The sequence below is a fragment of the Hippocampus guttulatus genome, chromosome 14 (genome assembly GCF_054856545.1).
Source record: "Hippocampus guttulatus isolate MCC_2025c chromosome 14, RoL_Hgut_1.0, whole genome shotgun sequence".
NCBI classification, from domain to species: Eukaryota; Metazoa; Chordata; class Actinopteri; order Syngnathiformes; family Syngnathidae; genus Hippocampus; species Hippocampus guttulatus.
The window spans coordinates 13,560,661-13,588,471 of NC_141274.1; the positions used below are offsets into that span (position 1 = coordinate 13,560,661).

Sequence of the window (27,811 nt, forward strand, 5' to 3'; positions counted from 1 at the left end):
GCGTTTAGCGCGCGCGCAGGCGAGTTGATGATAATTTGATACTTTATAGTTTGATTGCATAAGAAGATAGTGGCGGCTATGCAGTCGTGGCTGATCGCGCGGCACCGCGATTTGTTCCCACGCAGGCGGGCTGGGAGCAGCGGGGCATGTGGGACGCGGGAGAGTGGATGAGGATGATGATGATGATGATGAGGGTCTCCGTGCAGTGACAGCCCCGCGGAGGGACGCGGCTTCAACACCTTCTGTTTAGATACGTAAGATGCCGCGCGCGCACACGCACGCTAACAGACGAGATGCATTTTGTGAAAAGTAACTGTAGTGTCTGGATAGCACCCACCCAATCACACGCACAGCTGGTGCGAACACTGGAAGCTTCACGAGAGTGCACACCAGTTTCACCCTCAGCTTTGTTGAGGTACTTTTAATCAAAGGTGTCCTGAAATAATGAGAAATAATACAAACGGACGTCAACAGGTGGGATTCACATGCAGGATAATTGTACTCTATGCCATGGAGTGGAAAAGGAATGTCTGTCACTCTGTCACTATGCGTCACTGGCATGAATGGATGATTTCTAAAAAAACAAAAGCAAAACAAACAAAAATAATAATAAAATTATTATTCATATAAAAATAAGAATAATTATTATCATTATTGCGAGCTTAATGCTTTTTGCTCAAATTAATTCTTTGTTGAATCATTTTTTAACTGAGTTAGCCATTTTCTCTGAAATAAAACAAAACAAAACATTTCTTTTACTTGAAATAGTGAAATCTTTCCTCTGGAAAATGGTGCAAAAACAATTTTAAAAAAGGGACATGAATGCTACTTTTACTATTTTAAAAAAACTCAAAATAAATGACTTGTTTCATGTTCAATTTTATTCCACAAATATTTTTCCTGATTAATACAAATAGATTTTTTTCAAAAATATGACTTACATAAAAACTTAAAATTTCTTAAAAAAAAATCCAAAATTTCCTCTTGACACCCCCCACCCCCGCACACTCATTATTTGGGGTGTGTGAAATTGTTGTTGTTTTTTTAAACACTTTAAGCTCAGAAGAATTGTACCCTTTTTTTTAAAACAAATTTCTTGTTTTGGTTTCTGAACATGACAAAAATCCTACACACACAAAAAAACCCAGAAATAAAAACGTTATTATTAATATTATAGTATAATCCAAACTATTTTGAATTTTGTGCACATAATGAGCTGCCGTTTCTTTCCGCAGTTCGTGATAAACTACATCAAAGTGGGGCTTATAATGACAATTAAAAATATTGATAAACCGATATGATCTTTCCATAAAAAAACGAAATGATCCACGATTCTGACTCATTAACCGGAGTAAGCAGAAAATAGAGTGAGGGAGGGTGTGTGTGTGTGTGTTTGTGTGTGTATGTTTGCTGAACTCACCATTCTTAACATAGCTACCGTAGCACTGTTGGTACTGTATGTATGAGATATTACATAAAATACCGTCTGAGTCACATGGCTGGACAATGTGCAGCAGTTAGCTCTACGTGTGTGTGTGTGTGTGTGTGTGCGCGCGCGCGCGTGTATCAGGAATGCTACCAAGGACTTGATGTGTACATAATTATGTGATGTGAGCGCTTCTGCCTCATTCTGTCTCACATGCATACAGAAACATCCAAAGGTTCCATTTTAAAGACGGGGATTATTCAACAACAACAACAAAAAAAACCTCGGAAACATCTGCAACACAAAAATAGCGTTTTACAAAACAGGCGTTTTCGAAAAGCGACAGTATCTCTGCAAATGCACCTGTCTTAGGTTAATCCATTACCTTCAAGGCAGCGTGGTCCAAAAACTGATAACGTGTTGTTTTTTTTGGGGGAGGGGTCGGGAGGTCTTAATCCCCCCTCCCCAACCTTCTAAAATAGTCATCCATGTGGATGTGTCCACATGTGATTGTTCGAAAGCCTTTTATTGTAATTATTTGTTGAGCTGGGAATGACTGTAATCAGAGATAACAGCTTTAGAGGAGTGTTGCAGAAAAACAGAAAATCAGTCCCGTAGTTTATGTAATTGCCCTCCGTGTTTATAGCGGCCTGTGCAGGGGATTTTCATCAGACAGGGTTGACATAATCACCCAAAAATGGTTGTAATCCAATCATCCAGGACTCACTGGTCCATCTGCTTGCTGTGATGGCCAACCGAGGTAATCACAAATCTACAGTATGTTACCGACGGATGCAGGTGCCGCAGAGCAATTAGCGGGTAAAAAAAAATCTTTTTGTGCAATATTTCCTGGATAAAATGCACACGCAGAGAGCACGACAGCAATTCGGTCGCCATAGTACTTCAAAATATAGATTTACGACAAAGCTTTGATAGGTGAAGTACGAAAATAAGCAAGCGTTTCACATCGCGTGTTCTACACCCATCTAGTATCAATACAAGGGCCTTTTGCTAATAAAACAGCACCTTAAACTTCTCCTGTAAAAGTTTCACAGGATGGCAGAATACAGAAAAATGGATTTTTGACCACGCCTCTTTGCACAATCTCTCTAAATCAGCCCAGGGAACGGAGTCCTCTCCTCTTTAGCTCGCTCGCCAGGTTCTCAATGGGGGTTGAGGTCTGGGGACTGAGATGGAACATGGTCAAGGCCTGATACTGTCTGGTGAACCATGTCGACCATTTTCAGGACGAAAGCATGCTTCTGAAATTATTTTTAAAAAAATCAAGATAATACATTTGAAGGGTTTTTACATGTCTGAACCAGAGCTGCCAATAAGTACGAAGGGTGCTGTAGATAAGAAACAGATCCGGATTAGTTAGGTGTTCGCTAAAATACGATATAAACAGGGATTATGCACTTGACAAATCTGTACACTGTACTAGATACGAGACAGTGTAGGTACGGCAGGAATGGAATACAGCAGATTCCAGAGCCAATCTATCTGGAAATAGATTGTAGCTACAACTGACACTACAGAAAGCAGGTGCTACAGCTAGCGGGTGTCTCTTGAAACATACAGGTTCTAGATTTGATACAGCAAACCCGAGATATACACCAGGCGCTAGAATACTTGATGGATCACTGAATAGATTCCGTAGTTTGAGTACTATTGTTTCAAGATGCATTTGGTATTTGGACTTTCTGCCATCTGTTGTCCTGCCTGTCACGATATGTCCAAATACATCATTCAGAGGCATACAGTCAAATTTCCGGAGCGCCGGAGTGAAATTTGATCACCCGGCGATCCGTCACAATCACATGAACGCAAACAAAATACAGATCAGGTGTTCGTGGACGCTCTCTGACTTTTGGTGGTCTTGCGCAGGCTTCGCCCACGCTGACCTGGACCATGAGCAATGATTCGCCCGCTCTGACAAGTCTGACGGAGAACTCAACAGTGAGTAACCCGGCGCCGGCGACGCACGCTCACGCAAACAGCTCATCACGTTGAAGTGGGTCCATGTTAGGGCTGCTTGATCTGTAGTCAAAGCGGATCGAGTACACGTGCTCCCTGACGCGCGTACGCACACTCGGCGATGAAAGATGTTACTCGAGCTGTGAAGTCAAACAAACACGTTCCATACTGAAGGCCTCGGTGGTATGGAGGCCAGGGCAGCATTTAATGAATAGGAAATAGTACATGCTTGCTGGCCCTGCATGAGCGTGTAGAAAGCACATATTTTTGAGGCAGGATATTTATTTGAAAAGATTTGACGGAGTGCAGCACAGCACCTTTGTGATTAGCATGTCTCCCTCACCGCTCAAGGTATATATCTCCTTCATATATGTTTTATCTGTGCTTTCCCGCTATTAGGGAATATAGACTGTCAAGCCTTGGCGCAACAATGAGCAGAAATTGTACCTGGCAAATGTACTCATTTCTCACAGAATATTTGTGATGGCCATGGCGGCTAATGTTCCAAATTTATTTATTGTTTTTTAAATTCTGTTATTTTAGTGGACCAACCTAGACAGCAGCCCCTGTAAGCATTAACATTGGTGCTAACACACGTTTTAAGTGTGCAGCATTTATACAAGTTCAAAGGTCGGGGCTGATATTTCAGATGGCAGCAGATTCGTGGGGGTCGGGGGGGCATGGCTCAGTGGTAGGCTAGCATGTATTCTTTATCCTCTCCAATAAAGACAAATTTCACTGCAGCTCACCAGTGGTGAGCATCTCCATGTGCAGTGTGTCTGAAGCATACTGCCCCCAAGTGGCCAAGACGTGCGCGCCAGATGGAGATGCACAATCACAATGATTTAATCATGATGGGGGAAAAAAAAGTTGAATTCTTCACAACCTATTATGTTATTTTGGCTTTTTTTTTCATGAAGTACAATATTACAAAGTTCTCTGCTTTGTACGTGTTAAAAAATTACAATTACAAATGACAAAACTTAATGTCATTTTTGCATGGGGACTAGGATGGATTCATGGAATCTCCATTCCGCAAAAATGCCCTTTTCTTTTAAAAGTATGGACATGTCTGAGCGACTGTAAAATTTTGAAAGGCAATGCGTGCCGCACTAAAATAACCCGACACATTTACTTGAATTAGATGACTTCTTTGCGTTCAGCATGAAAACGAATCAGCCTGTCTTCTTAATTCTTGTGCATGTCTTATGTTTTTTTTCAGTTTATTATAATAATTATAAATAATACATCATATGAGGGCATTTGGATATGCAGGAGGGGTTGGGTACAATTGGAAGCTTAGAATTCCAAATGATTGATCGATACGCAATTTTGACTATCACTTCACCGCGGTCAGTTTGTCGTACGTGTAATTAGCATATTCCTTGGCGGTGCTTGAAACTTTGCAACACATCCGTCTTGAAGTCGTTCCTCCCCAGTAACCCAGTTACTTGCAGCTTCTTCGGAAAGTGACATCAGAACAGATGCAGGCTACTTGGCTCGCCGCGGGGATTGCTCATGTGCGTCCGCATCCTCCTCCGTTTCCATTTTTAGCCTTCGGAGGCCTCATTTCCCCACTCATTGAGAAGCACTTGAAAATTGAATTATGGGTCTGGCTGACGTTTCGATTAGCGTCCGCGAGGCTCTCGCTCAGCCAAGATGCACAGAGTATTCATCAGAGAGAGCGCTGTCTCTTTGTACGTGTGAGCGTGTCTGGGGATAAGAATCACGGCGAGGAGCTAGCAAATCGTCTGTGTTAATTCTAATCCTTATTAAATAATACGCCGCTTAGCTGACCGACGAATGTCGCAATGAGATTCCGAGCTCAGGAGAAGAATCCATTACTGTACTCGTGCGGCTTCACTAACGCAGTCCCAAAAACAAAAAAGGTGTGAGATGACAAGTAAGATGTGTGAGCTGGTCCGACGGTGCTCGACAAGAATGACAAAAGGTGTATGTTTTAACAAACACAAAAGCAATTAGTCAATTGTGCAATTGTGTTACAGTTCTACGCAAAAATAAAGGCAAATGAACATTGAATTAAGACGTAAATTGTTATTTATTCAACACATGGGCTTGCAGTCTTGGAAGGGTTCAGTGCGAAAATGTCACAAAATGAAACCGAGCAATTGCGGCGTGAAAATAAATCTGTAAATCGTAAATCAGATTACAAACGATGATGGAAACACAACCGTGGCTTCATCACTTTGAACTGTTCATTTGTCGTTAAATGATGAAATGTAAACGTGGGGACGACGCTTCTTCGTGGTCTTGCTCGACACTCTGTCAACAAATAAATACAAATGTTTTTTGAAATGGTTCGGCTTTAATCTCCAGACATCCGTTCATTTTCTACTTTGCATCCTGTTCAGGATCTGGGTCAGGGAATTTGGAACCAAGCCCAGCCTACTTTGGGTGAACTCGAATCAAGTGATCTCCGACAGCTTGCTGCAGGAAATGATCCAAATTCAATTCATTGGCCCCAAAATTATTAAAGTGAACAACAGCTTTGTGTTCAACTAAACCGGCCCGGATTTCAAACTGAGTAAGTCAATTCATTAGTCCCATGAGACAATATCAGCAGTTTTTTCCCCCCGGCATAAAGGTGACCCCCATCATGTTCTCAGCTAACCGTTCGCCGATTCATTTATTTATTTTTACAGCTACCCTTCGTTATTTGCCATTTTTGCGCTCGGGGGCAAAGTGCCGTCTAATACAAAAGTATTACTTTGGCGCCATCTGGTGGCAAGGAACCAAATGAAAGTGAGTTGAGGAGCTTCTATCCACTTGCGATCTGCATTTTTTTGTGTCGAGTGGCATGTTTATGCCAGCATTGACCGTTTCCATCGAGGACACGCAGGCGTGGGTGTCGCAGATACGCCAAGTGCAAAATAGAACGTCTTCATCTTTTTTGGGGAACTAAAACGACAGCGCCAATCAAGTGGAAGTACTGGAAGGTTTTTTTTTTGCCACCAGGATGTGCCTCTGTCGGCGGGCCAGGTGGAAAATTATGTGCTGCTCTTGGTGCTGCTGAGTGTTTTCGCCGGGGGGACACTGGTACTGCTCTCCCTGCTGCTGCTCTTCTGCCACCGCTGTTGCATGGGTGGGCGGCGCTACTCCAGGTGGGTGTTCCACACTTTAGTTTCACTTTGACTCGATACCAGGATGAATGGTGAGCAAAACAACATGATGCGGCCGCAATGATTTACTGTACATTCCCAGAAAGCTTCCATTATTCACTTTCCATGCGAATGTTTGCCTCTGAAAAGGTGAAAATAATATTCATGGGCCAGTCACGCCCTGATAAGCTGTTTCAATGACAAACTACAGGCTGACCCAATTTCACTTAATTGGCGCGAAAGTGATGACTGTACGACAAATAACGTGTCGTCTTCTATCTTTGCCAGCAACATATAGTGACAGGGTGAACAATTAAGCGCTGTTGCACTTAAATGGAATAAAAACACAAAACTCACCAAACTTGGACATGACGTGCTTCTCATTGGACGGCGACAATATTGGAAACGAAGCCCAAAAGGGATGCCCAACGGGCGGCGATAAAGCACGTGTGTCCTTTTCAGAGCGAGTGATGACCCTGAGAAGACAAACACCACGTACGTCGACGATTCTCAGCCCACCCAAGGTCAGAGGTCACGCAGTCACCATTTCCACACATTCTCGCTCTTGCCTCGTCACTCCTCTCCCTCCGACGTGTCACTCAGAGATCACCATCCGACTGGATGAAACAGACGCTCTCTCGGCTTCGAGCTGCCACGACAGGGAGTCGGAGAGGTTTGTTTCCACCGGGCTGACGGGCCGCAGAGTCTCCTTCAACGAATCGGCTCTGTACGAACAGGAGAGGATGACAGAGGACAAAGGACGCAGGTGCGCTCCACATCAGCTCTTCTTTTAGAACCACATTTCCGACTGTCTTCTTATTTATTGAGCCGCATTTTAGAAAAATCGCATGGCATAACGGTAAACAAGAATGTCACAATATGTACTGTATATTTATGCGTGTCCCCTCCACATACAATTTTACTTGAAGCAAAAAATACAACAACATTACATTATGACTACATTTTTTTTCCTTTTCAAGAAAGGGACAATTTCTCTGGAAAATACAACTAAAATCCATTTGGTTGGGAATCGCCGATTTCAGATGGTACACCCTTGCATTTTCAGATACACTCTGACCGAGGGGGATTTTCACCACCTGAAAAAAGCCCGTCTGACTCACCTCCACCTGCCGCCGGCCCCGTGCGACCTCAAGATCCTCACCATCATGGAATGTGATTCAACTGAGAGCAGTTCCGTCAACATTAGTGAGGCGCCGACTCCCAAACTGCCCCTCACCGTTTACCAGGTAACTAGGATCAAGGCCCAACACCAATTAGGGGAGAAAAAAAATCCATTTGAATTCATACCAAATTCTGACGTGAGAATATGTTCTCTTTCGGTGCCAGCCGACTGACAGAAGAGTTTCCGACTGGTTGGGTCAAAGCCTGAGCGGAGGTCTGCCAGGAGACACTCATCACTCCATCGTCCTGGACCAGATTCCTAGACGGGGGTCTCTGACTGTGAGCATCAGCCGTTTGTCATTCTAAGACTGCATTTCAAGTAAAATAAATTGTGAGTTATACATTTAAGTTCAGTGGAGTCACCGGGAGGGTACGCGTATGGTTGACGTTAGCCACACTTCCACGAGGTGCAACCGTTCGGTTTCGCTATGATACCAGTCGGATCAGGCAAAGCTTTTGAAGGGATTTTTGTTTTCCCTTTCTACCAAATTTGGCCAAAGGTGTATGTTTTCCAAAGTATAATTTGGGAGCTGCTACTTGTGACATTGGGGCCAAACTAATGTTAGAAGTTAAGGTGATGCTTTCAAAGAATTGAATCCTGCATTTTAGTGACACTGTGAGATTCTTTACTGCTGAACTCTTCGACAGGCATCATCACTACCATTCACTGCCAATTTAACAAACTTTTAATCCCGATCACCCTCCATCCCTTCATTGTGCCGGTCAGTTGGAGGCCCTCGGGGGCAGGGGAGAGGCCCCGAGTGAACACGTGATGCGGGGAGAGACCACCCGTGTTCCCGGCCAGACTTCAGTTTTACAGTTCTTGTCAAAACTGCGGCGCCACACCAGCCTGGAGGGAGCCGGGCCATATTTCAAGCGATGGAAATTTGACCGGAGCCACCGGGCCGCCAGTCTCGATGCTAAAGGTTTGTAAGGGAGTATGAGCATTCACGCGATATTGCGAGAAAGCCTTTTGAAAAAGATGTCATGTATCTTTTGTATGGGATGGTCGACCAGGATCCCCAAAGAGAAGACCCTTCCAGAGGCAGAGAGCTGCAAGTGAAACCACCGATCATACTGAGGATGACTTTTCTCTCCGAAACGGTGCAACTGGGTCTTTCCCGCAAACTCCAAGTCAGACCAGTGGCCTCCAATCTCTATCCGCGGAGTCTCTGTCTCAACCTTCCATGGGTCACAACACCTCAGTTTTTATCCACAGGTAAATTTGTGTGGAGGTAGGGGCAAGTCACACATGTGCAAGGCATAAGTGAGTCTCAAGTCTGAACATGCACGTTTCAAAGCGAGTGCCAAGTTACGGTGGCAAAATTCAAGCGAGTTTCCAATAACGCTATGTTCACACTGCAGATTGTGATGCCCAATTTGGATTAAAAAAAAACAAACATCACATGTCTGTGTTTACTGAAGTGAACATGGTCCCGCGTGCAGGGGCACATCTCTTTATCATCTCATATTGGCAGAAAAGCAAAGTGGGAGGAGGTAGAAATATTTAGGGGTAATGGGGCAATGTATCTCAATCTCCTCCTTTTATGGAGACAATTAAAGTCATGTAATAAATGAACCGTTTGTGTGGATACATTTCTACGATCACCACAAATGTTAAGTTTATGCTTCATGTTTCAACTGGGATTAAATTCAAGTAAAATGCTATCATTCTTCTTTTTCATCAAAAACAGTCCTTGAATCCAAATACACACAGTCTTTGCAGTTTTTGATCAAATAAACGGTTTCTCACTGTGTTCAGGCTAAATCTGGAGGCCGTGGTTGTGGAGGTCAGTGGTCACAGCAGCAGGACAGAAGAACCACTTTGGCAAACAGACGATTGCTCCAAACAGACACAAAAGAGAATTTCAGGCAACGAAGCAGGAGTGGAGGAACGATTAAAACCAGATGCAGTTACAAGGACAGACAATGGCAGAGTTGACACCGAACCTCGAGAGGACGACGACTTGTTCGAGCCACCGCAGGAAACAAAAGTCAGTCAATTTGAAGACTCAGCCAGGATAACTCCAGACAGCGCAACATCGGATCTTCGGCAAAATTATGGGAGGGAAGTCGATGAGGGAGAAGAAGCGCTTTTAGAAATTGAGAGTAGACCGAGAGCAGATTCGGGTTCTTCTCTTTCATTTGGGCTTCGGCAGGAGAACTTGGAGGCTCAGCCATCTCTCTACAGAGACATCTGGAGTTTGCGAGCCTCCTTGGAGCAATATGCCTCCTCAGACCAGAGCAGCACGGACCGGGAGTCCATCCGTAGCGATGCGGAAAGCGTCTCGTCACTTGGCTGTGCCGGAATCCGTCCTGGGCAGATGGACAGCCGCTTGTCCCAAGACCTGGATGATGAACCTGAAGGAGAAGGAGAGGTGATGGACGGAGGCATCAGAGGTGCATCGCCCGGGGCCGGCGAGATGGGAAGCGGGGTCGACGGAGAAGGGGAGGTGGGTAACCGCAAGCTCCTTCAGATGGATAGCGGCTACGCCTCGATTGAAACGCCATCCAAGGGGCCTGAGGAGATGCGCATTTTTGGGATTCCCGCAGCACCTCGAGGGAAGACGGCCTCAGAGAGGAGGTTGTTCTTCACAAGCTCAGGGAGAAAAGGTTCCGTGTGCGAGAGTACTGACACCAGATTGTTCCAGGAGGAGCTGGAAGAGGATTTAACTGAAAGCACAGAGGAGAAACACAAGGGTGGTCTCATGCTCCAAGAACCATATCCCCTCATCAAACCAATTCCTCCTCAGAAACAAGAACCCCTGTCCCACATCTCATCTCAGCTCTTGAAGCAGACCTCTCAGCCCCCCAGTCTTCATCGACCTCGCCTACACCGCCGCGACTACAGCATTGACGAGAAGACAGACGCGCTTTTCAACGAGTTCCTCCGACACGACCCGAGGTTCGACCAGCCAGATTCGCCATTTCGAACCAGGCATCGATCGAGAGTGCACCTGCGGAAGCAGTGGCAGAGACATAAGCAATACAGCGACCCCGGTTCAGGGGCTGGGGGACGCTACTCGCCGTCTCTGGAGAGGCAGAGGTTCACTCCGCTGCCGAGGGGTGACAGTGCCAGTTACCCTCTGGACACCAGGTACCACAGCACACTGTCGCGCATCGCGAGCGCGGCAGACGAAGAAGCCAGTGAGATCGCGGCCTGCGAGGAGGCGGCCAAAGAGAGCACAGAGGACGCGTCGAGCGATGGAGGCGCCTCGGAAATTACAACCAACGTGACTGTCAGCGGCCAGGATGACAGTCGGCAAACTCCTTCCGATACAAAAAGCACAAGCGGTCAGCAGCCCGCCGCCGGGCCTGCACGCTGCATGGACCCTCAAGTTGACAACAGGAACAACAACAGCAGCCCGTCCAGCAGCCTGACGGACAAACTGGCGGCGGCGGTGGAAGAGAGGCTCTACGGCGGCCTGCGGCGAGCCGAGCTCAGCCAGGGAGGAACCGAGAGCATGGTTGCTGCCTCTCACACCGCCTCGCCTGACCACAGTCCCAAGTAATTTCATCATACGTACCCCAGATTTTCATACATGAAACCGTTTGGTGAATTAGTCTGACATGTGGCGCGTTACAAATACACTGAACCCCTTGTTTCAAGCTGTTTTGTCATTTCCAGCTGAAATTTAGGGTAAAACTGGCACCACAATATTCAACCAAAACCATATAAATGTATCTAACAAAAGTCCACTAGCTTAATGCTAACATACAGTATCATGTGAAACGTCTTAGACCGGCTTTTGGAAATTAGCATACAGGTTATAGGAATTTACAGAGGTGGGCATTCGTCAGCACGTTAGTCTGTCGGTGAGCTTTTGTCAGTATTTCAGGCTTGACCAGTCAGTCAAGAGTCGGCCTTATGGCGTCGAGAACGGAATTACACAAAGGTACTGCACGCATGACACACAGCCAAATAAATAAAAAAGAAAACAGTGTTGCATACTTTTCGGTCCCACAGACCACAATGATGAGTCCCATCATGTTTTTATTTCACTGATCACCTCGCTGTTTTAAAAAAAATAATAAATCATCTGCGCGTTTGCTTGCCTGCGTATGACGTGGAAATTATGCTCTCAACACCGATTGGCTTTCGCTGACAAAGGACGGACCGGGCCCATGTGAGTCGGCTTGAAACAATGACGGGAACTTAGTGACGGACTGATGATGCCCACCTCTGTTCATTTTAAACCTTCAAACAGCTATCTGAACACAGACAAAGCAGCAACACATACAAAAAGAGCGTACGTTCTCTCTACAATGAAACTAGAACTCTACAATGAAGCGAGAGGGAACACTGCACCTTACTGATGGCCATCCTCCACCCGTGTTTCCTCTCAGACCTTAACCACCACTGTGATGCCATGTGCTGTGACATGTGACACCCCTTTTTACCTGCTCAACATATTGCACATAACTTAGCGCCTCCATCTTTAGAAATATTTTGAAACAAATTGTGAGTTTACCGCATGCTACTACTACTACTACTATTATTACCTTGTATGTCCGAAACTACTGTATGTGTCAGTGAAAGACTGTACGATTTTAAACTTAAAAAACAAAAAGCACTTTGTTGGGAAGAAACCTCCATGTCACTATTTCTATCATGAAGAACCATATCCTCCGCAAGTGTCCTTGTTTGAGTTTGCATGAAAGGAGTATTTGGCAACGAGGGACCTTTAAACACCACCATGCAGGGTTTACGCCGCTCTCTAAATAACTAGTGTAAAGAGTGTTTTTGACACAACGAATGGAATTCAGTGCTGGGTATACAGTATATCTAGTAATAATGGCAGGGAATTCTTTGCGGAGCAAGACCAAAACAATTCACCTCCATTGTGCCGTGGACGTTTTCATTTTCCATTATGGGTCAAAACATTAGGTATACCTGCACAATCTAACGCTGGTGCTCAAATACGGAGGTGTATTGCATTCAATATGATTTCATTCAAAAAATCTTATACAGTATATTACAATTAACAAATAATTTCATGAAATCAAAACGCCTTAGTTAAAATCTATCTATCCATACTTATTTTACTAATAAGAGAACACTAACTAACCGATGTTGGGGGCGGGGGGGGGGGGGGTGATGAAATGAATGCAAAAAATACTGTATTACTGGTCTATTTATAATGGCAATGCTTTATAATAGAGCCGCCTTTATCCACCCTTGAATTGGTACATACTGTAAGTTTCAGTTGCAGCAATTAAAACCAAAATTTTACTATAGAACAAACCATTCACCAGAGTCTTCCTCAGTTTGCATATCGTGCAGTAGAACCTTCCATGTGGAACATTATCCGTCGTGTGGCATTTTTATTTATTTTTATCATGGAATAGGGTCAAATTGCCGCCACCATTAAACTTATTGTAACTGTACCACCCTTCCCCCCACAATTGTCATATGAGCATAAAGTTACCAACTGTGCAAAACAGCCAAAATGAAGCTTGAATGGTGTAATGGAGAAGGAAGACAAAAGCATTTGAATATTTGAATAGCAATACTGGTAACTAGCGATTTAGAGATATTGCTGGAATTGATAAGTGTGTGTCTGTCACATGTTGAGCTTTGTATGTATTGTTTAACAAACCAACATATGTTGTGGAGGGGGAAAAAACAGTAATCATGCTTTTCTGGTCATTCCCATACTATGATCAAAGTGTCATTGCAATTGAATGATTTCTATTGCTCATATTGTACCAAGCGGCCATACCATTTCCACATGCCGCAATAAATTCCAATTCTATGGTTACCCTCATACTTCCAAAAACCTGCATGTCATGTTCACTGAAGACGCCACCATTTTGTTTTGTGTGAATGTGAATGTGAGCGTCGATTTGAGTGCTGTGATTGGCCAGCGACCAGTCCAGGGTGCACCTTGTGTCTCACTCCAAGTCAGCCGGGTAAGCCCAAGCTCACCTCAGTGTCGCCACAGTTACCTTGGGGTGGGGATACTTTACTACAGTACAGTGTATCAGTGTCTCTTACTGCCCCCAGGTGGCCAAGGCAGGCATAACAAAATAAGCACCACAATTGAAGGAGAAAGTGAGACAAAAATAGATTTAAAAAATACAATTACTGAATGTTTTGATCAAGTATAATATTATAGCGTGCCACTTTGTTTTGTCATAAAAAAATTTACAATTTTGTTTTTGTAGATTCTTTTTAGAAGGAGGGTGCAGTTTTTTTCCCCCCATTTCTCTGGAGATAACGAGCACGGTCATGAACTGAATGCATTAATGGGTACTTAATTACTTGCACCTCATAGCACCTCTGTCGTGTTTTATATATATTTTTTGATAGCCACTTAAGCCTACTTGAACATAGGATTTTAATGTTGGTTACGACAGTGGTATTGGAGACATACGATCAGGTTTTTTTTTTGGGGTGGTACTTGAGCTAACACATTTGAGAAGCACCGCTCTACACATTGGAACACTCCAAAATGGCCAGCTCACTACATGTTGGAGAAAGCGCGATTTCAAACAGCCCTTCTGTTTCACCTTGGTGACGTACAAAGTGCAGCACTCTTCCTCCCTCCTTCCCACAAATAGTCGTGACTCACCTGCTCTCTGATGTTCTCCCAGTTGGGGGCTGATGATAGGCTTGGCTTCCAAACGCTGAGGTGGGGTGGTGATGCAGGGCCCCTGTCCATGTGATTAGCACTACACAACACCGCAGCTCCGGGGAGAAGTGCGCAAGAGAAAGGTGAGTGGATGACAGGAATCGTGCTGGTGTGATGGGATTAGACGTTAGCAGGCACTGCCAAACATTGGTTAATAGAAGATGAGACGTCAGAGACACAATTCAGGGTTTCCTCTTACACAGCCACAACGGAAATGCTCTCATATGCAACTAAAATCCTTTCACAAATCCTCACAGGAATGTGCTAATCTGTTTTTTTCAGTAGTGTGTGAGAGCATTCATATGGTGAACTGCAGTTAGTTTCTAGTGTATGCGAGCAAAATAAAGAAATGTGAAGTCTGAGCACAGGGGCATGGTCAGAAATATTTCATTGTACACATTACATGCTTGTCAGCCCCACTGTTACGATCTTAATAGAATCAATAGTGAGGAAAAACAAAAGTCATGTCAGTGGTGAGAAAAAAAAAATCGGTAATGTATGAGAGCAGTTCAGTAATGTTTCAAATCGTGTGAGCGGGGGAAAATGAGCTTCGGTGTGTGAGCCAAAAACACTTTTCAATAGTGTCAGCATTTAAGTAGTGTGTGCGTTGTGTGAAAAAGAGCATTTCATGAAATTCAGGAATGTTTCAGTGGTGCGACAGCATTTCAGGAGTGCGAGCTAAAACAACCCCCCAAAACAACTCTTGTATTAATTCAATAGTGTGCGACAAATGTAATCTTGATTTATGTTTAGCTCGATGGAGTTCACGCAGTCAATTGGAATTAAAAAAAAAAAATCAACAAGACTTTTGGGATATTTTTATATAAATAATTAAAAAATATTCATTGGAAAAACAAAACTAAAAGGGGGGGGGGGAAAAAAGCAGAACTCCCCGAACACGACATCAGCCAGTCCGTCCTCGTCCAGCATGCAGGTTGTGTGTTGGTGAAAAAGAGTATCGTGACACAGACTGACGGAAACCCTCTGGAGCGTTCACTCAAATGGCCTCGGCATCCAGCTTAAAGTCCACGTACTATGACGCCGTCCAAACTAGCAGACAATTAAGCGTATTAGAACTGCCTCTTACGAGTGGTGCTTTTATTCCGCTCATGAATGTCATTTTTTTTGCACATGAGTAGGAGACCTACATTATTAGTGAGTCAAAAGTGGCCACCGTTGGACTCCACTGCTGAAGGTGTTGTGAAAGCGTTCTATCTGCATGCTTCAAGAACCACCAGCGACGTGCTGGATGTTAACCAGCAAAATTGTCAACTATAGCAGTTTCCTCACTCGCAACATAGTTGTCCTAATAGTGAGGACCAAAAACATTAAAATTAAAAATCTCTATTGCACGTGGACCTTAAGCTGGACATCAAATCAATGCTTAAGCAGCTTTTCGTCCCTATTGAAAAATAGATTTATCGTATTTGCGTTTCCACTTTTAATATTCTTTTCCCACACACATCACAATGTGCCTTTAAATTGCTATAAGGTTCTGTAAAAACAAAAAGGTAGTCAAAAGCCACTTACAGATTTCGCAAACACCTTAAAAAAAACCTGCACCTTTAAGAGGAGCTTGTGAACCGGAGTCGTTTTAATGCCGTCCCGTGTCAATGCCATCCTGGCAATCTTGGCTGCGCTTGCAACTTGCCCCACTCGGTGGAGAAACATCCCTTTCACGCTCCTCCCACTCTGAGGATCTGCTACACAGCGGCAAAGATGAAACATGAATGACGGGTTGTGTCAAAGTCCAGTGCAACATTTGGGCCCCTCACCAGAGGGAAGACAGCACGACCAAGTGTGACGTCGGGAGATTGAGGGAGTGACAACGTGCAAGAGGAAAAATCGACCACCGTTGCCGATTGCTTTTGCTCGAATCTTTGAGGTGTCCTTTAGGGCTTGGCTTCCCGGTAATTTCCAGAAAGCTGGAAATGTCCATGAGAATTTGCTAAATTAAAGGCTGGATCTTAATAGGGAACTAGAAGACAGCTTTGGGGGAAAAAATTTAAATCGAGACTCCTGAAAAATGACCCTAATGATTGGTCATATTTTATGTTTTATAGTTATATATTAAATGTTGTCGAGATGCAGCCGTTGTGAAAATAAAGATGTACTGTTAGCGTTGCATAATAAAAATCTCGATCCAAACAAAAACGTCACAAAAAGTAGGACTGCTGAAATGATTCCGGTCTCAATTTATTCACAAAATCGACTTGGGGTGTGAAATGTCAGGGCCTGTTGAATCAAACGCAAAGCTGATGAATTTGTTGTACTTTCTGCCATTGACAGAAAGAAACATTTCATTGGTCTGCCTGTCAGGATGTAAATAATTTTTCTGACAAATAGAGTGCAATTAGACATTTTTCTGATGGGATTAGTCCATGAGACAGGTTCGTTCATGTGACTGATGTGTTGTCGGAGTAGCAATTCAATCATAAGACATTAGAACTCTTCTCTCACACACACACACACACACACACACACACACACACACACACACACACACACACACACACACACACACACACACACACACACACACACACACACACACACACACGCCAGGAAAACCATTTTCCTGGCCAGTGTGTGTGGTTTTAGAGTAAAATCCAAATTCAACACACTGGTGAAAAACTTTTTGCCTGCTCAAGTTTGTGGTCAAAGATTTTCTCAGAAGGGACATTTCAACGTGTCCACACAAGAACGCACACTGGGGAGAAACATTTTTGCCCGTTTGGTTTCAATTCACTATTGCGACATCACTAGAAAGCTCAAACGAACCTGTCTCATGAACAGTCGGATCCCATCTTGAGTTTTTGCTTGAATTCCACCAGTCGGTCAAGAAATGATCCCTGGTGGAAGTGTGAACATAAGCGGTTGCTTTAGTCAGGATGATACGAAAATATTTGGCCATTTTTCATTTTCTGCAAGTGCTCAAAATGACAACGACAGCCATCATTACGGTAAGTTTTTTTGCCCCCCCCCTTTTTTTACACAAGACCAAATTTGAGCTACAAGCAGGCTTCTGATATGTCACAGCTCTATTGAAGAGTCCCCCCCGACCTGTATTTTGCATGGATGACGGCGTATGGCCTTCATATTGATGCTTAAATGCGATATAAATTACCCTCAAAAATTTCCAATGACATGATCCAATTTGGAATATATATATTTTTTAAAAGTGCTGTCTTAAATTCCCCTGGAAATTTACCAAGCTTTCTGGAAATTTAGAGGAACATTTCCACCCATTCGCAACCTTTCTCAGAGCAAACGTTTCTACAAAGCCAGGTGGTCCACGGAGGTACGAGGGGCTTTTTGTCAAACTTCAGCAGGTTTTCCCCTCACAAGCGTGTCCGCTGCAGACAGATGAAGACGGGGGACAGCTCCACCTATGAGAAGGGGGAAAGAGACAGGAAAGTGATGCACACTGGCAGAGGCAAACTAAAAGTATCATTACGTGACACTTCACACATCTCAACTCATCGAGAGAAAAGTGGCACAAAAGAGCGGCGGCGACTTCGGGGTGAGTCATTGCCTCCAAAGATTAACACGCTGCATCTCCTCTGCACTGCAGCGATGATGAACAAAGCTTGCTGGGAGTGTATGTCACAGTGTGAAAGAGATGACTTCACCAGAACTTTGGGAAAACGCAGATAGAACTTTGTATTTTTTTAGTCGCATCCCGGCGCCCTGATACTGCTCAGTGGAGTCTTGACTCATGTTATTATCTACGAGCAATTTAACAAGAAATGAGGAAGTAAATATATATCAATATAAGCCAGCAGGCAGTCAATTTAACTGTGACAGTTTGTTCAAAAGGCAAGGGTGGCCGATTCATTTTGCAAAAGGACTACATGAGAAATTGGAACGCCTGTCGAGGGCAAAGCCAACATGCTAACCACAAATTTGTCTACAGTGTGCAGAAAATAAGACCGCCGCCAACACAAGGTCATTTTTGGGGAAAAAACATTGGAGGGGTTTGAAAATTAAGTATGACAAAAGCGTTGCTAAATTGGCAACACTGCAGCCAAGTCATAGCGCTTGGTTGCTACAGTTTGTACTAGCATCCATGTAAAAGCGCAACTTCCGAAATAAAGGCACCGCATATTTTATCTTCATGGTGACTGTGAGGGCCTGTCAGAGACCGGGTGTGCTAGATGTGGCCCACAAGCCAAACTACAGTGACTAGTTGTGATAGAAATATCTGATGCGGTTTACGCAGTCACGCGATAAGTCACTGTGGCAATTGCTGAATATCAATACCTGCTTCTCTCGACACTTCTTCAGTGCCTCGTCACTCTCCCTCTGCATGATAATGTGTTGGTCTCTACTCTTGCTGTAGTGTGAAAGATTGTTCCGTAAACTAGAATTTTTAGAGTTTAAAAGAAGTCTCAGGACCTGGCACCCACTTTCCTTATTCAGTACTCACTCACTGGATGACTGCTGCCACCAGAGACTGAAGAGGAGAAAGGGGGGGAGGGCGTCATTGCTGCTTGCAGGTGGAGAGCTTGCGGATTTTGCTCGCCGTGGACATCCCTTTGCGCGAGGGGTTGGACGAGGATGAAGACCGTCGTTCGGTTTTGGCCTTGCTGTTCAGAGACCCCACTTCTGTGCCGTTCACGCAAACAGGTTTGGCCATAGGTGGGCTGTAGTCCGCGTGCCCCGGATCGTGATCGTCTTCGGCCACTTGACCTAAAAAATTGGCAGATGGAGTGGGAAAAAAAATTCTGACTTTTGACCAGAAATTGCTCTGAGCTGACTGGTTTCCATTGATGTCCCAGAAGTGTTTTTCATACAAATAATTATTCTCATAATAACTACTTTTATGCTAGAGTAGTTTACTGATAGACTAAAGCTTTTTTTTTTTTTAACTATATTGCATGGTTGAACGTAAACCCTATTTCAAAATTTTGTTGAAAAGTGAACAAATCAGCATCGCGGAATCAGGACGGACAACGGATTTTCACAAAGGGCCAAAAAAAGGCAAAATTAATAAAGACCGGAGAGACAAGGATGATGCCATGTTCAAATTACACGCCCGGATGCATCAAACGTTATACGCATTTAAAGAGCATTTGCTAGAGGTGCAGCAGCATTGCTCTGCACACGTGAGAGTGAATCCTGGAAAACCATTCATACTCCCAACACCAGAACCATCTCCACTGTACTATTTATAGGACACTTCATTCACACTCTGCAGCTCCAATTGGACCTAAGTGGGGCACCACTTCTAGATGCCCGGCCAGCACAGACGACTGCATTCATCATTTCATGCTGTTGCCTAGCAACTGATATAGGTTGTGAATTTTTTACAGAGAGGAAAAAAAACAACAACTCTGGGACGTGGTCAATTTCGTCATTGATAAAGCACAGTGAGTATGTGCCACTTTTGATGGCAGGTTGCCAACCGATCAGATTGGAGCACCGATCAGCATTGTTGTTTTTGTCATTTTTTTTCTTCCTCTTGCGGTGTTTGCTGTTCTCCGTGTGAACCCATTGTGGACTGTTTTTAACATTTTGGCAGTGATATTTGTCAAAGGAACGCATCGGTGGTTGACTGTTGCGCCTTTTCGGGAGCTTGTTTGTCCCATGCAAGCTTTGAAATACGAGCCGCTGGGCGTAAAGACTTTGCTTTGTTCCGCGTGTGCAGTGTTGCATGCGTTATACTGCCCTCCGGTGGCCAAGGCGCGCGCCCGCATGTACACATTATGATGTATGCTTTCTGTTTGATTACATTATTACTGGATGTTTTTATAAGGTCTAATCGTCAGAGTGCCATTATCGGACAACTAGAGAACATAGAGCTTGAATATCGTGGTGAAACCTTGGCTGAAAAAGTCCCTCAAGAGCACACAAACCTGGCACCGTGAAATCCTGAGTGTAGATGATCTCGTCCTCTCCATCGTAAAGCTCGTCGTCATCATCTTCATTGTAGCCATGGAGATCCTCCAAGTAGGGCACCACCGTCATACTGCGCCACGGGTCCCTGCTCTCCGCACTGGCGGGGATGGGTACAGGGAGCTCCGTTGGTGGGTGTTTCTTACGCACCCAGCTAGCAAGAACACATCGAAGCAGTGTAGAGGTGGCGTGTCAATTTCGGGTAACCATTTAGTGAATGGCTTCAGCTAGGATTTGCAACCATTGGCTTTCATGGAAGATGACAAATAAGAAACCGCTTACTTGTGTCGTCTTATGTTTTGTATGGAAAACCTCTTTGCGGGGTCATACTCGAGCATTCCTGAAAAAAAAAAGGGACCACTTGAATCACAACCTCAGAAATAAATGCTCAAGTCACCCCACTGTGCGTGAACGTACAGCAATGTACACAGCTTGCTGTTCACTAAATGCTATGAGGTATGGGGGCTTCCTCTGTTGACTCTGATCCACATATACACTGAACCCTCATTTATTGCAGCGATGTACTGACCAATGATTCTGAAACCGAAAATGACTCCTTGAATGCAAAGGGCTATGAGGTGAATAAACTTCCATTCAAATTTGGGTGACGTTGCCACTTTAAGAACTGGTGTGAACCAAAGACCCCCTGTATCTAATCATTGTCGAAAGTGGACTACATTTGGTCCAAGATTGAATTGAACACAACTTTGTCAAATGTGATGAACATACAGCACAGATGAAATGAAGAGATGTGTGAAGTGAACAGTGAAACAATTCATCTGGGATTTTGTCGAGGCAAACTAATCCGCAACGAACGACAAAATACATTTTTGGGCCTTGTGTGGGCTGAATGTGGGAAAAGCAAAATGTCAGCATGATGAGACAGAGTGATGAGTTGCAGACACACACCTAATAATACAACAATCTCCCAGTAGCGCTGACCATAGTGTGGGGTTTATTTTAGACAATTTTACAGGCTGGCTATCTCCGATATGACGCATCATCAGACACAGACGTCACACACTATGAGGGGTGGAGACCAGAAGACTCATGATGCCATGACGGTTGCAGACACCCCCCCCCCCCTCTCTTTCTATTCAGTGTGGAGCTATAAATTCAACAGCCATTGATCAAACAGGCCAACACTATTTCTTTCAATTGCAGAATTCACCTCCCCCACATGGAGACATTCATGAATGGGGGGGGGGGTGAGAGGAACATGGCCATAAAAGGAAAAGCTGCAGACAGAGCGCACTTTTAAATGAAAGCACTCTGATTCAGCGTCACGTCTTGATCTTTACCTCAGTCTCGCCAGTTTGCCTTGACATACAGTAAGACTGAGTTTTACCATGAAAGACTTTTGACTTCTTTTGTTTTAACAAGGGGCGTTGCAGCACCCCGGTGGAGTGTTTAGTATTCTGCCGTTGGCTCCAGATCAATAGAAACAACGTCAGCAGCTGAAGGGATTTCTACCATGTGTGTGCGTTTGGGTTGGGGGAGACCCAATGACTTCAAATGTCACAGCGCCACCAGGTGGACACACTGATAAAGGACACCAGTGCAGCCTCACTGCAGCGTGCCTTTGTTCTCCTCCTCCTGTGCATTCTGCAAACTTGCAGTCAAAGCAAAACTCAGCAATTACTTTTGTCACCAAGACAGCATAATAAACAATATTTACTACCACCTGTACGCACGTGCTTAAATGGGATTTTCATCTGCTCCTCTAGATAACAAAACTTGTCAAGTTTACCATAAATGCTGATCTTATTTTACATATATTGGTTGGATATAGGGCTGACACCATCGAATATTAGAAGTGATTACACCGTGGAATTTCCCACACGTAAAATCAACGGAGACAAAATCTGAAAAGCTTGCCCAACCGCCCCCCCCCCTTCCCCCACTTGAGAGCCACTTATTTGCATCAGACCTAAAATGTCAGTTTTCTTTAACGTTATCACTTAAAGCAAGGGCGTCAAACTAATTTTTGTCGCCGGCCACATTGTCGTTACCATTTCCCTTGAAGTTGACATGTTTGATTTGCTTTCGCAGGCCACGTAAAAATGGTGTGGCGGGCAAAATCTGCCCCACCAAGATACATTCCACATATTCAACACTCACCTCGCAGCAGGTCTGAGAGGAGAGGCCCGCAATCTTCAGGAATAGTAAATTCTCCTTTCCCAATGTTCTCAAATAGCTTATAGATGTTGTCCCCCTCAAACGGATAAAGACTTGTAGTAATGTTGTATCTGAATGGGGGGTGGGAAAGAAGGGAATTACCGCGATGGTTATGAATGTCATTTTACAACGATGGTACCACTTGTCTAATATATTTAGAATATATTGGATCAACCTGAATAACAAAAAAATATTGAACAATGATCAACAAAAGAGTGTGAGGTAAAGGTATTGTTGTCCACTTGGAGGCATCAACCTCAGATGACTGTGTCAGCCTGTGTGTCAGTTGCGGCCAAAGCAAATTGTGGATATGACATAAATATAACTGGGCTAATTGTGGAGACTGTCCAAATAAGGTCAAACGCTGTGACGACTCACAGTGTTACTCCCGCCGACCAAATGTCCACTTTAAACCCTGAAAAGGTGTCCAGGCCGTTGGCAATCTCCGGCGGCTGAAAGGCCGGAGAGCCCTGACTGGTGCGACACGTGTCGTCCTCTGCAAATGGATGCAGGGCCTGAACGAAGCACAGTAAACCTCAACAAATAGTCCATCATGGGTATCCATAAAGCAATTAATAAAATTCATGAGTGCGTAAGCTTACCTCAGCTACCCCCAGATCAGAAATTTTAAGCGCCCCATCTGTGGTCAATAGCAGATTGCCTGGTTTAATGTCCTTGTGAACAATTCCCTGGCTGTGCAAATATTCAAGGCCATCTAAGAGTTGGCAAAAGTACCTGCACAAAATGTAAAAAGTGCGTGAGAAAGCGTGCTAACCAGCAATCGAACAACATAGACCCCACCCGCACCATGCATGCCAAAAAAAAAAAGCATCTCTCAGTGTCATGAAAAGACAATTTGCAAGAAACATGGAGTCAATATGATTTGCCTTCGTGGATGGCATAAAACAATGCTGCGAGCCAGATCTGCCCTACGGGCCTCGACTTTCACACGTGGTGTAGACCGATTGAAGGTTCAGCACAGGGACTCTCGCATTTTGAGACAAGTTACACATTCATGCAATTACCCGTTCCGTTCTTTGAAAAGTATACGCACAGCAGTTCAAGATCTAAATTTAGACCCGGAGCCATTGGTGCAAAGAGGATAAGTCTAAAAATAGACAAATATGGAAACAGAGGGGGTGAGAAGAGCGAGGGGGGAAACGACAAAGACATACCCGTGAGCTTGAAATATAGGAAACCTTTTTTCCGGGACGCTGTCCAGCATTTCTTGCATCCCGCACACACAATATTCCATCACCATATACGTAAGTCATAAGTCAAGGGCATTGAAATCGTATAAAGAAATACACTCTGCGGTCACACAATAATTTGGCAAAACGCACGTCTTGACAGAGATAATGTTAACGGATTGTCAGAGTTAGTGATTCCAAAATACGTTTATCGTGAATGTAGGTTGCGTGGCGTACAAGCGTGTCTTTGGTTATGTAAATGTCCTCTTGTCTTACATGACGATACTCATGCACGTGTACGCCAATGAACAGCAATGGAACACTGATGGTTCTTTTCAATCACCATTAAAAAATTGAAGTGAAACGATCACAAGAAACGAGCAACTAAAACCACTGAAGGATATATTTTCTGCTTCTCCTCATTGTAGAGAACATCCACCAACTGAATCACATTCTTGTGTTGGAGTTTTCTTAGCAGCTGAATTTCCCTGTGAGGAAGAAACAACCATGAAAATGATTACAGGTAATCAGAGGGGTTTTAGATGAACATTTTGCCATTTTCCACAGTTGTTCATGTACCCTTAAAACCACCGTGCCAAACAAAATCCCAGGGAAGTTCAACACTCATCACTGAGCAATGAGGACAAGCTTTGCTGTAAACGGTGAAAAACTGGGAATAATTTACACCCCTCTAAAAAGGATTTGCAATACCACATTGACGCCACAAGATGATGGTAAAGCACTTAAAAAGGACAGGATCATAAATCACAAACAACATGCATCTAGCATAGCAACGACATATACAAAAATAAATAAGAAGGTATTGGGACAGTTATATTATTCAACCTAAACCACCTTCACATCATCATTGGGAGCATTCACACGACCTCCGGAGGTTCGCCTTGGCGTAGAGAAACAATCCTTTTTTATTTAATGATGTGCCGCACAATGAAAAAGGCGAGGCGTCAGCAACAAATGGCAAAACAAAAAGTCCTCACAAACAGTGCGGGCAGCAGCTGCCCGGCCACGCGGCCTTTGATGAGTTGACAAACTGCTGGCTTTAGTCCTTCTCTTTGTCTCACCCGAATCAATCCTCAAAGCCGGCACCCGAGTGCATGAGTAAAAAGGGAATTCAATCAACTAAGTAGTCACATCTGTTCAATGACATCAAATTTACCCAATACCAATTAGTTAAGCCATCGTCACAGCACTTCCTTCCCGCTTGTCATTAATGGTAAATCATGCCCACCTGCAAATGACCCCAATAACATGCTAGCAGGAACTGACATGACATCACAGACGGGCAAACAAATTATGTGCATAAGCAATTATTTATATTAAAAAAAACTATTAAATTTGCTTTTTGGCATTTACACACTTTTGGGAATAACATAAAAAGCAGAGGAGTCAAGACGACAGGCGTTATTAGTTGTTGCATGGGCGAGAAGCAGAAAAAGATTTTTCACTTTTGACAGCGCTCAAGGTGCATTCAGGCATAAGGATCGTTTTAGAAACACATAAATTACATAAAATAATACATACATTTAGAATGAGCATATTAGTTTCCCATATAAGTACAGTAGTTGAATGCATTGCAGTCACTACCTGAAAGAACACTCATCCCTCCCCGCTTTAAAAAAACAAAAACATGTATGGGGCTCTTATTCCCAAACAAAGGCGTGTCTCGCCTTGACTGCTGTCACGGAAATGACATTGCAAAGTCAACAGCACTGAGACCAATGGCGGACACGACACCATCCTCACCGAGGCTTGTGTATGTAAAGCCTCGGCAGGCTCCAGGATCCTCCTCATGGCGTCCGCCAACGCGAACGGACGCACCGCTCGCGCTCTATAAACACGCTATCGTCAAGACTTTCTTGCCTTTGTGAACTCGTGCAACTGCTCCCTCATGCTTCCTCTATAATTAGCACAGGCTGCTGCAGTCATATTTAATAATGTATGGTGTGATTAAGTCTTCTGGTATTCGGAAAAGAAAATATGAAAATCCAGAAATGCTGAATCAGAGGGCAATAGGACAGGAAGGGGACAGAATGAGGGGAGGGAAGACAAGTGATTAATAATCCCCAAGGCATTATGGAGAAACAATGATTTTAGAGCATTTAGCCTATATTTTTTCAATACGTTTCCAAAGTGCTTTTCAAATACGTTCAAACTGATCAACTTTGCTCTTGGCTCAGCGACTTATTTCGAAACAAAGTGCGATAAATGGAAATTATTTTTTTCCTTCAATTAATTGTTTCACCCCTACACAGTATTGTTTTGCATTCATTATTTAAACACGACATGTACAAAAACAAGATGGTAGGACACTCACTTTTTCACATTGGCTTCTCCATTAGGAATCCTCCTAAGCTTCTTCTTTTTCAGAATCTTGACAGCCCTGCGGCAGAGGGTTTCAGAGTCCAGCATCTCTTTCACTTTGCCATACGATCCCTCCCCCAGCAGATCCCCCATCAAGTACTTTCCTATCAACTTCGCCCTCTTTCTCCGTGGCTGATAAATCACCTCGGTAGAGTCGATGCGGTGAATGAACGTGTCCATCTCCATCAGTTCATTTTCATTCAGGTAGTTGAGGTGATGTATCTCCCCGGTACTCATGACGGATCCACAGACTGAGCGTCGTGTGCAAACTACTTAGGAACAAATCTTCCTGGTGGCGGAGAGTAATCCACTGTTAACCTCTTAGCCCGAAAACGAGAGGTAATAAAGATAAATACTGAATGTGGGCGGGAGGGAGAGAGAGAGAAAACTCTGGCTGCGGTAGGGATCAGTCCAGATTTGTAAACATTACTTTCATTTTTAATTGAAAGCTGCACACTGACGTGAAAACGTATTCGGTCCGCTGTCTTAGTGTTTCATTGTGTGCCTTTTGTTTGAGACAAATATACTTCAACAAAAATGGGGTTTTTTTGGTACCCTCAGCTCTATATGATTTAATTGGATTCAGCCTTACGTAGGGACGACCAGCCCTGGTTTAAGGCCATGTGGCACATTTCTGTCAAGGATCCATGCTGCCTGTTATCGTCTGCCTCGGGCCACGTAAACGTGGACTGCATCCAAACACACTTCCACTGCTAATTTCATGCAGCAGTGTCAGCTGCACATCTGTAGAAAGACCAACCCTACTGAAAGTGTGTTCCTCCTGGCTTCAGGTGTCCTCCATTCCTCCGAGATTTTGGCTGCCTAGAAAACAAGGGTCATTTAGACATTAGTGAAACTGCACAGGTCTGAACAAAGTTATCCCATTTGGGAGCCAATCAAAACATAGGGTGGACCATTATAGGGTCACCGGGGGGATCACTTTCCGCATAATAATGGTAGTATTAATAATTATATACTTCATTGACAGCGTTAAATGCAAAATTAAAATGATGTAGCAATGACAATGTATTATGCTCAACTAATTGCTAGCCAGAATGCTAACGTATCCCATCTGCTTGAATGTACTGCACTTTCAGAGTATACCTTGAACAAAACATGTAGCTTGGTCCACGAATTTTACAAACAAATTAATTCGTATAAAGTGCAAAATGAGCGAACATGACTTTGGATGCGCGAAACGTCGTCACACAAGCTAGCGGTGAGATGCGGCTCTAGCTAGGCATCATTGACACTCCAAACGTAAAGCCAAGTGCTTCCCATTTACCGGTGATGTTGGAATAAGTCAAATCTAACTGTCCGCGTGTGTATCTTAATCCTAAACTAGAACATGCCCCGACGACCACAGCATTGTGCAGACAAATCCCGCTAACGCAAGCTAACCGGGGTTACGTCCAAGTCTCAATGTATACTGCTAGCTAGCTAGTTCATTGCCAACTCCGGTGTGGGAAACTCACCTAAAATACGCATGTATCTTTGCTCGGCCGCAGGCTTTATTCGTTTGTCATATGTCGGTCCTCACAAAAGCGTAACTCCAGCCAAGTTGCATATCATTTCATATTTTTCGGACTCTTCGTATTACTCTGTCCGTCAGGTTGTCGCCATCTTGTTTACCTCCCCCCCAAACTCGAGTCAACTCGCGCCAACAGTCAGCGCGTTACTGCGTCAAATCAAAGTTTGCAAAGATGCAAAGTCCAAGAGCGACAATCAAACTCACAGGCAACACAATATTTTCACACATCAAGATAAGCGGGGTTCCCCCCCCGAAAACATATAAAGCCAGTGCGCCTCTTCCATGTTGGCACG

The 27,811-nt window shown here is 44.1% G+C and overlaps 2 protein-coding genes across 5 annotated transcripts; one reads left to right on the forward strand and one right to left on the reverse strand.

Moving 5' to 3' along the window:
• The first annotated feature begins 87 nt into the window (after positions 1–87).
• LOC147195217 (voltage-dependent calcium channel beta subunit-associated regulatory protein-like) lies at positions 88–13,472 on the forward strand. The gene is made up of 10 exons (XM_086128475.1): positions 88–254; positions 3,314–3,385; positions 6,380–6,525; positions 6,985–7,046; positions 7,126–7,288; positions 7,589–7,769; positions 7,870–7,983; positions 8,432–8,630; positions 8,722–8,923; positions 9,467–13,472. The coding sequence occupies exons 2-10, from the start codon at positions 3,338–3,340 to the stop codon at positions 11,214–11,216; spliced, it is 2,865 nt and encodes a 954-aa protein (XP_085984601.1). The 5' UTR covers positions 88–254; positions 3,314–3,337; the 3' UTR covers positions 11,217–13,472.
• stk11 (serine/threonine kinase 11) lies at positions 5,444–27,679 on the reverse strand. 4 transcript variants are annotated; one of them, XM_086128482.1, is made up of 17 exons: positions 27,463–27,679; positions 25,941–26,809; positions 24,010–24,093; positions 23,591–23,680; positions 23,018–23,150; positions 22,794–22,930; positions 22,359–22,486; positions 20,520–20,577; positions 20,198–20,391; positions 18,769–19,031; positions 14,280–17,728; positions 9,655–10,065; positions 9,458–9,547; positions 7,644–7,773; positions 7,092–7,247; positions 6,880–6,998; positions 5,444–5,686 (listed from the first exon to the last, which is right to left on the reverse strand). In XM_086128482.1, exons 2-10 carry the CDS (start codon positions 26,222–26,224, stop codon positions 18,823–18,825), a joined length of 1,317 nt encoding a protein of 438 aa, XP_085984608.1. In that variant the 5' UTR covers positions 26,225–26,809; positions 27,463–27,679; the 3' UTR covers positions 5,444–5,686; positions 6,880–6,998; positions 7,092–7,247; positions 7,644–7,773; positions 9,458–9,547; positions 9,655–10,065; positions 14,280–17,728; positions 18,769–18,822. The 4 variants fall into 4 exon arrangements, with proteins under 4 accessions (XP_085984608.1, XP_085984610.1, XP_085984607.1 ...); XM_086128484.1 differs by having other exon boundaries at positions 9,458–10,065; positions 18,773–19,031; XM_086128481.1 differs by having other exon boundaries at positions 9,458–10,065.
• Between the last annotated feature and the right edge of the window lie 132 nt (positions 27,680–27,811).

Excerpts from the sequence above, each read along its gene's own strand:
- LOC147195217 (XM_086128475.1), top strand. The coding sequence starts at position 3,338 with ATGAGCAATGATTCGCCCGCTCTGACAAGTCTGACGGAGAACTCAACA. Across the intron at positions 3,386-6,379 it reads GTCTGACGGAGAACTCAACA|GATGTGCCTCTGTCGGCGGG; the intron begins GTGAGTAACCCG and ends TTTTGCCACCAG. Across the intron at positions 7,047-7,125 it reads CGATTCTCAGCCCACCCAAG|AGATCACCATCCGACTGGAT; the intron begins GTCAGAGGTCAC and ends CGTGTCACTCAG.
- stk11 (XM_086128484.1), bottom strand. The coding sequence starts at position 26,224 with ATGAGTACCGGGGAGATACATCACCTCAACTACCTGAATGAAAATGAA. Across the intron at positions 23,681-24,009 it reads AATGAGGAGAAGCAGAAAAT|GTATATGGTGATGGAATATT; the intron begins ATATCCTTCAGT and ends CTTATGACTTAC. Across the intron at positions 22,931-23,017 it reads CTGATCTGGGGGTAGCTGAG|GCCCTGCATCCATTTGCAGA; the intron begins GTAAGCTTACGC and ends TGCTTCGTTCAG.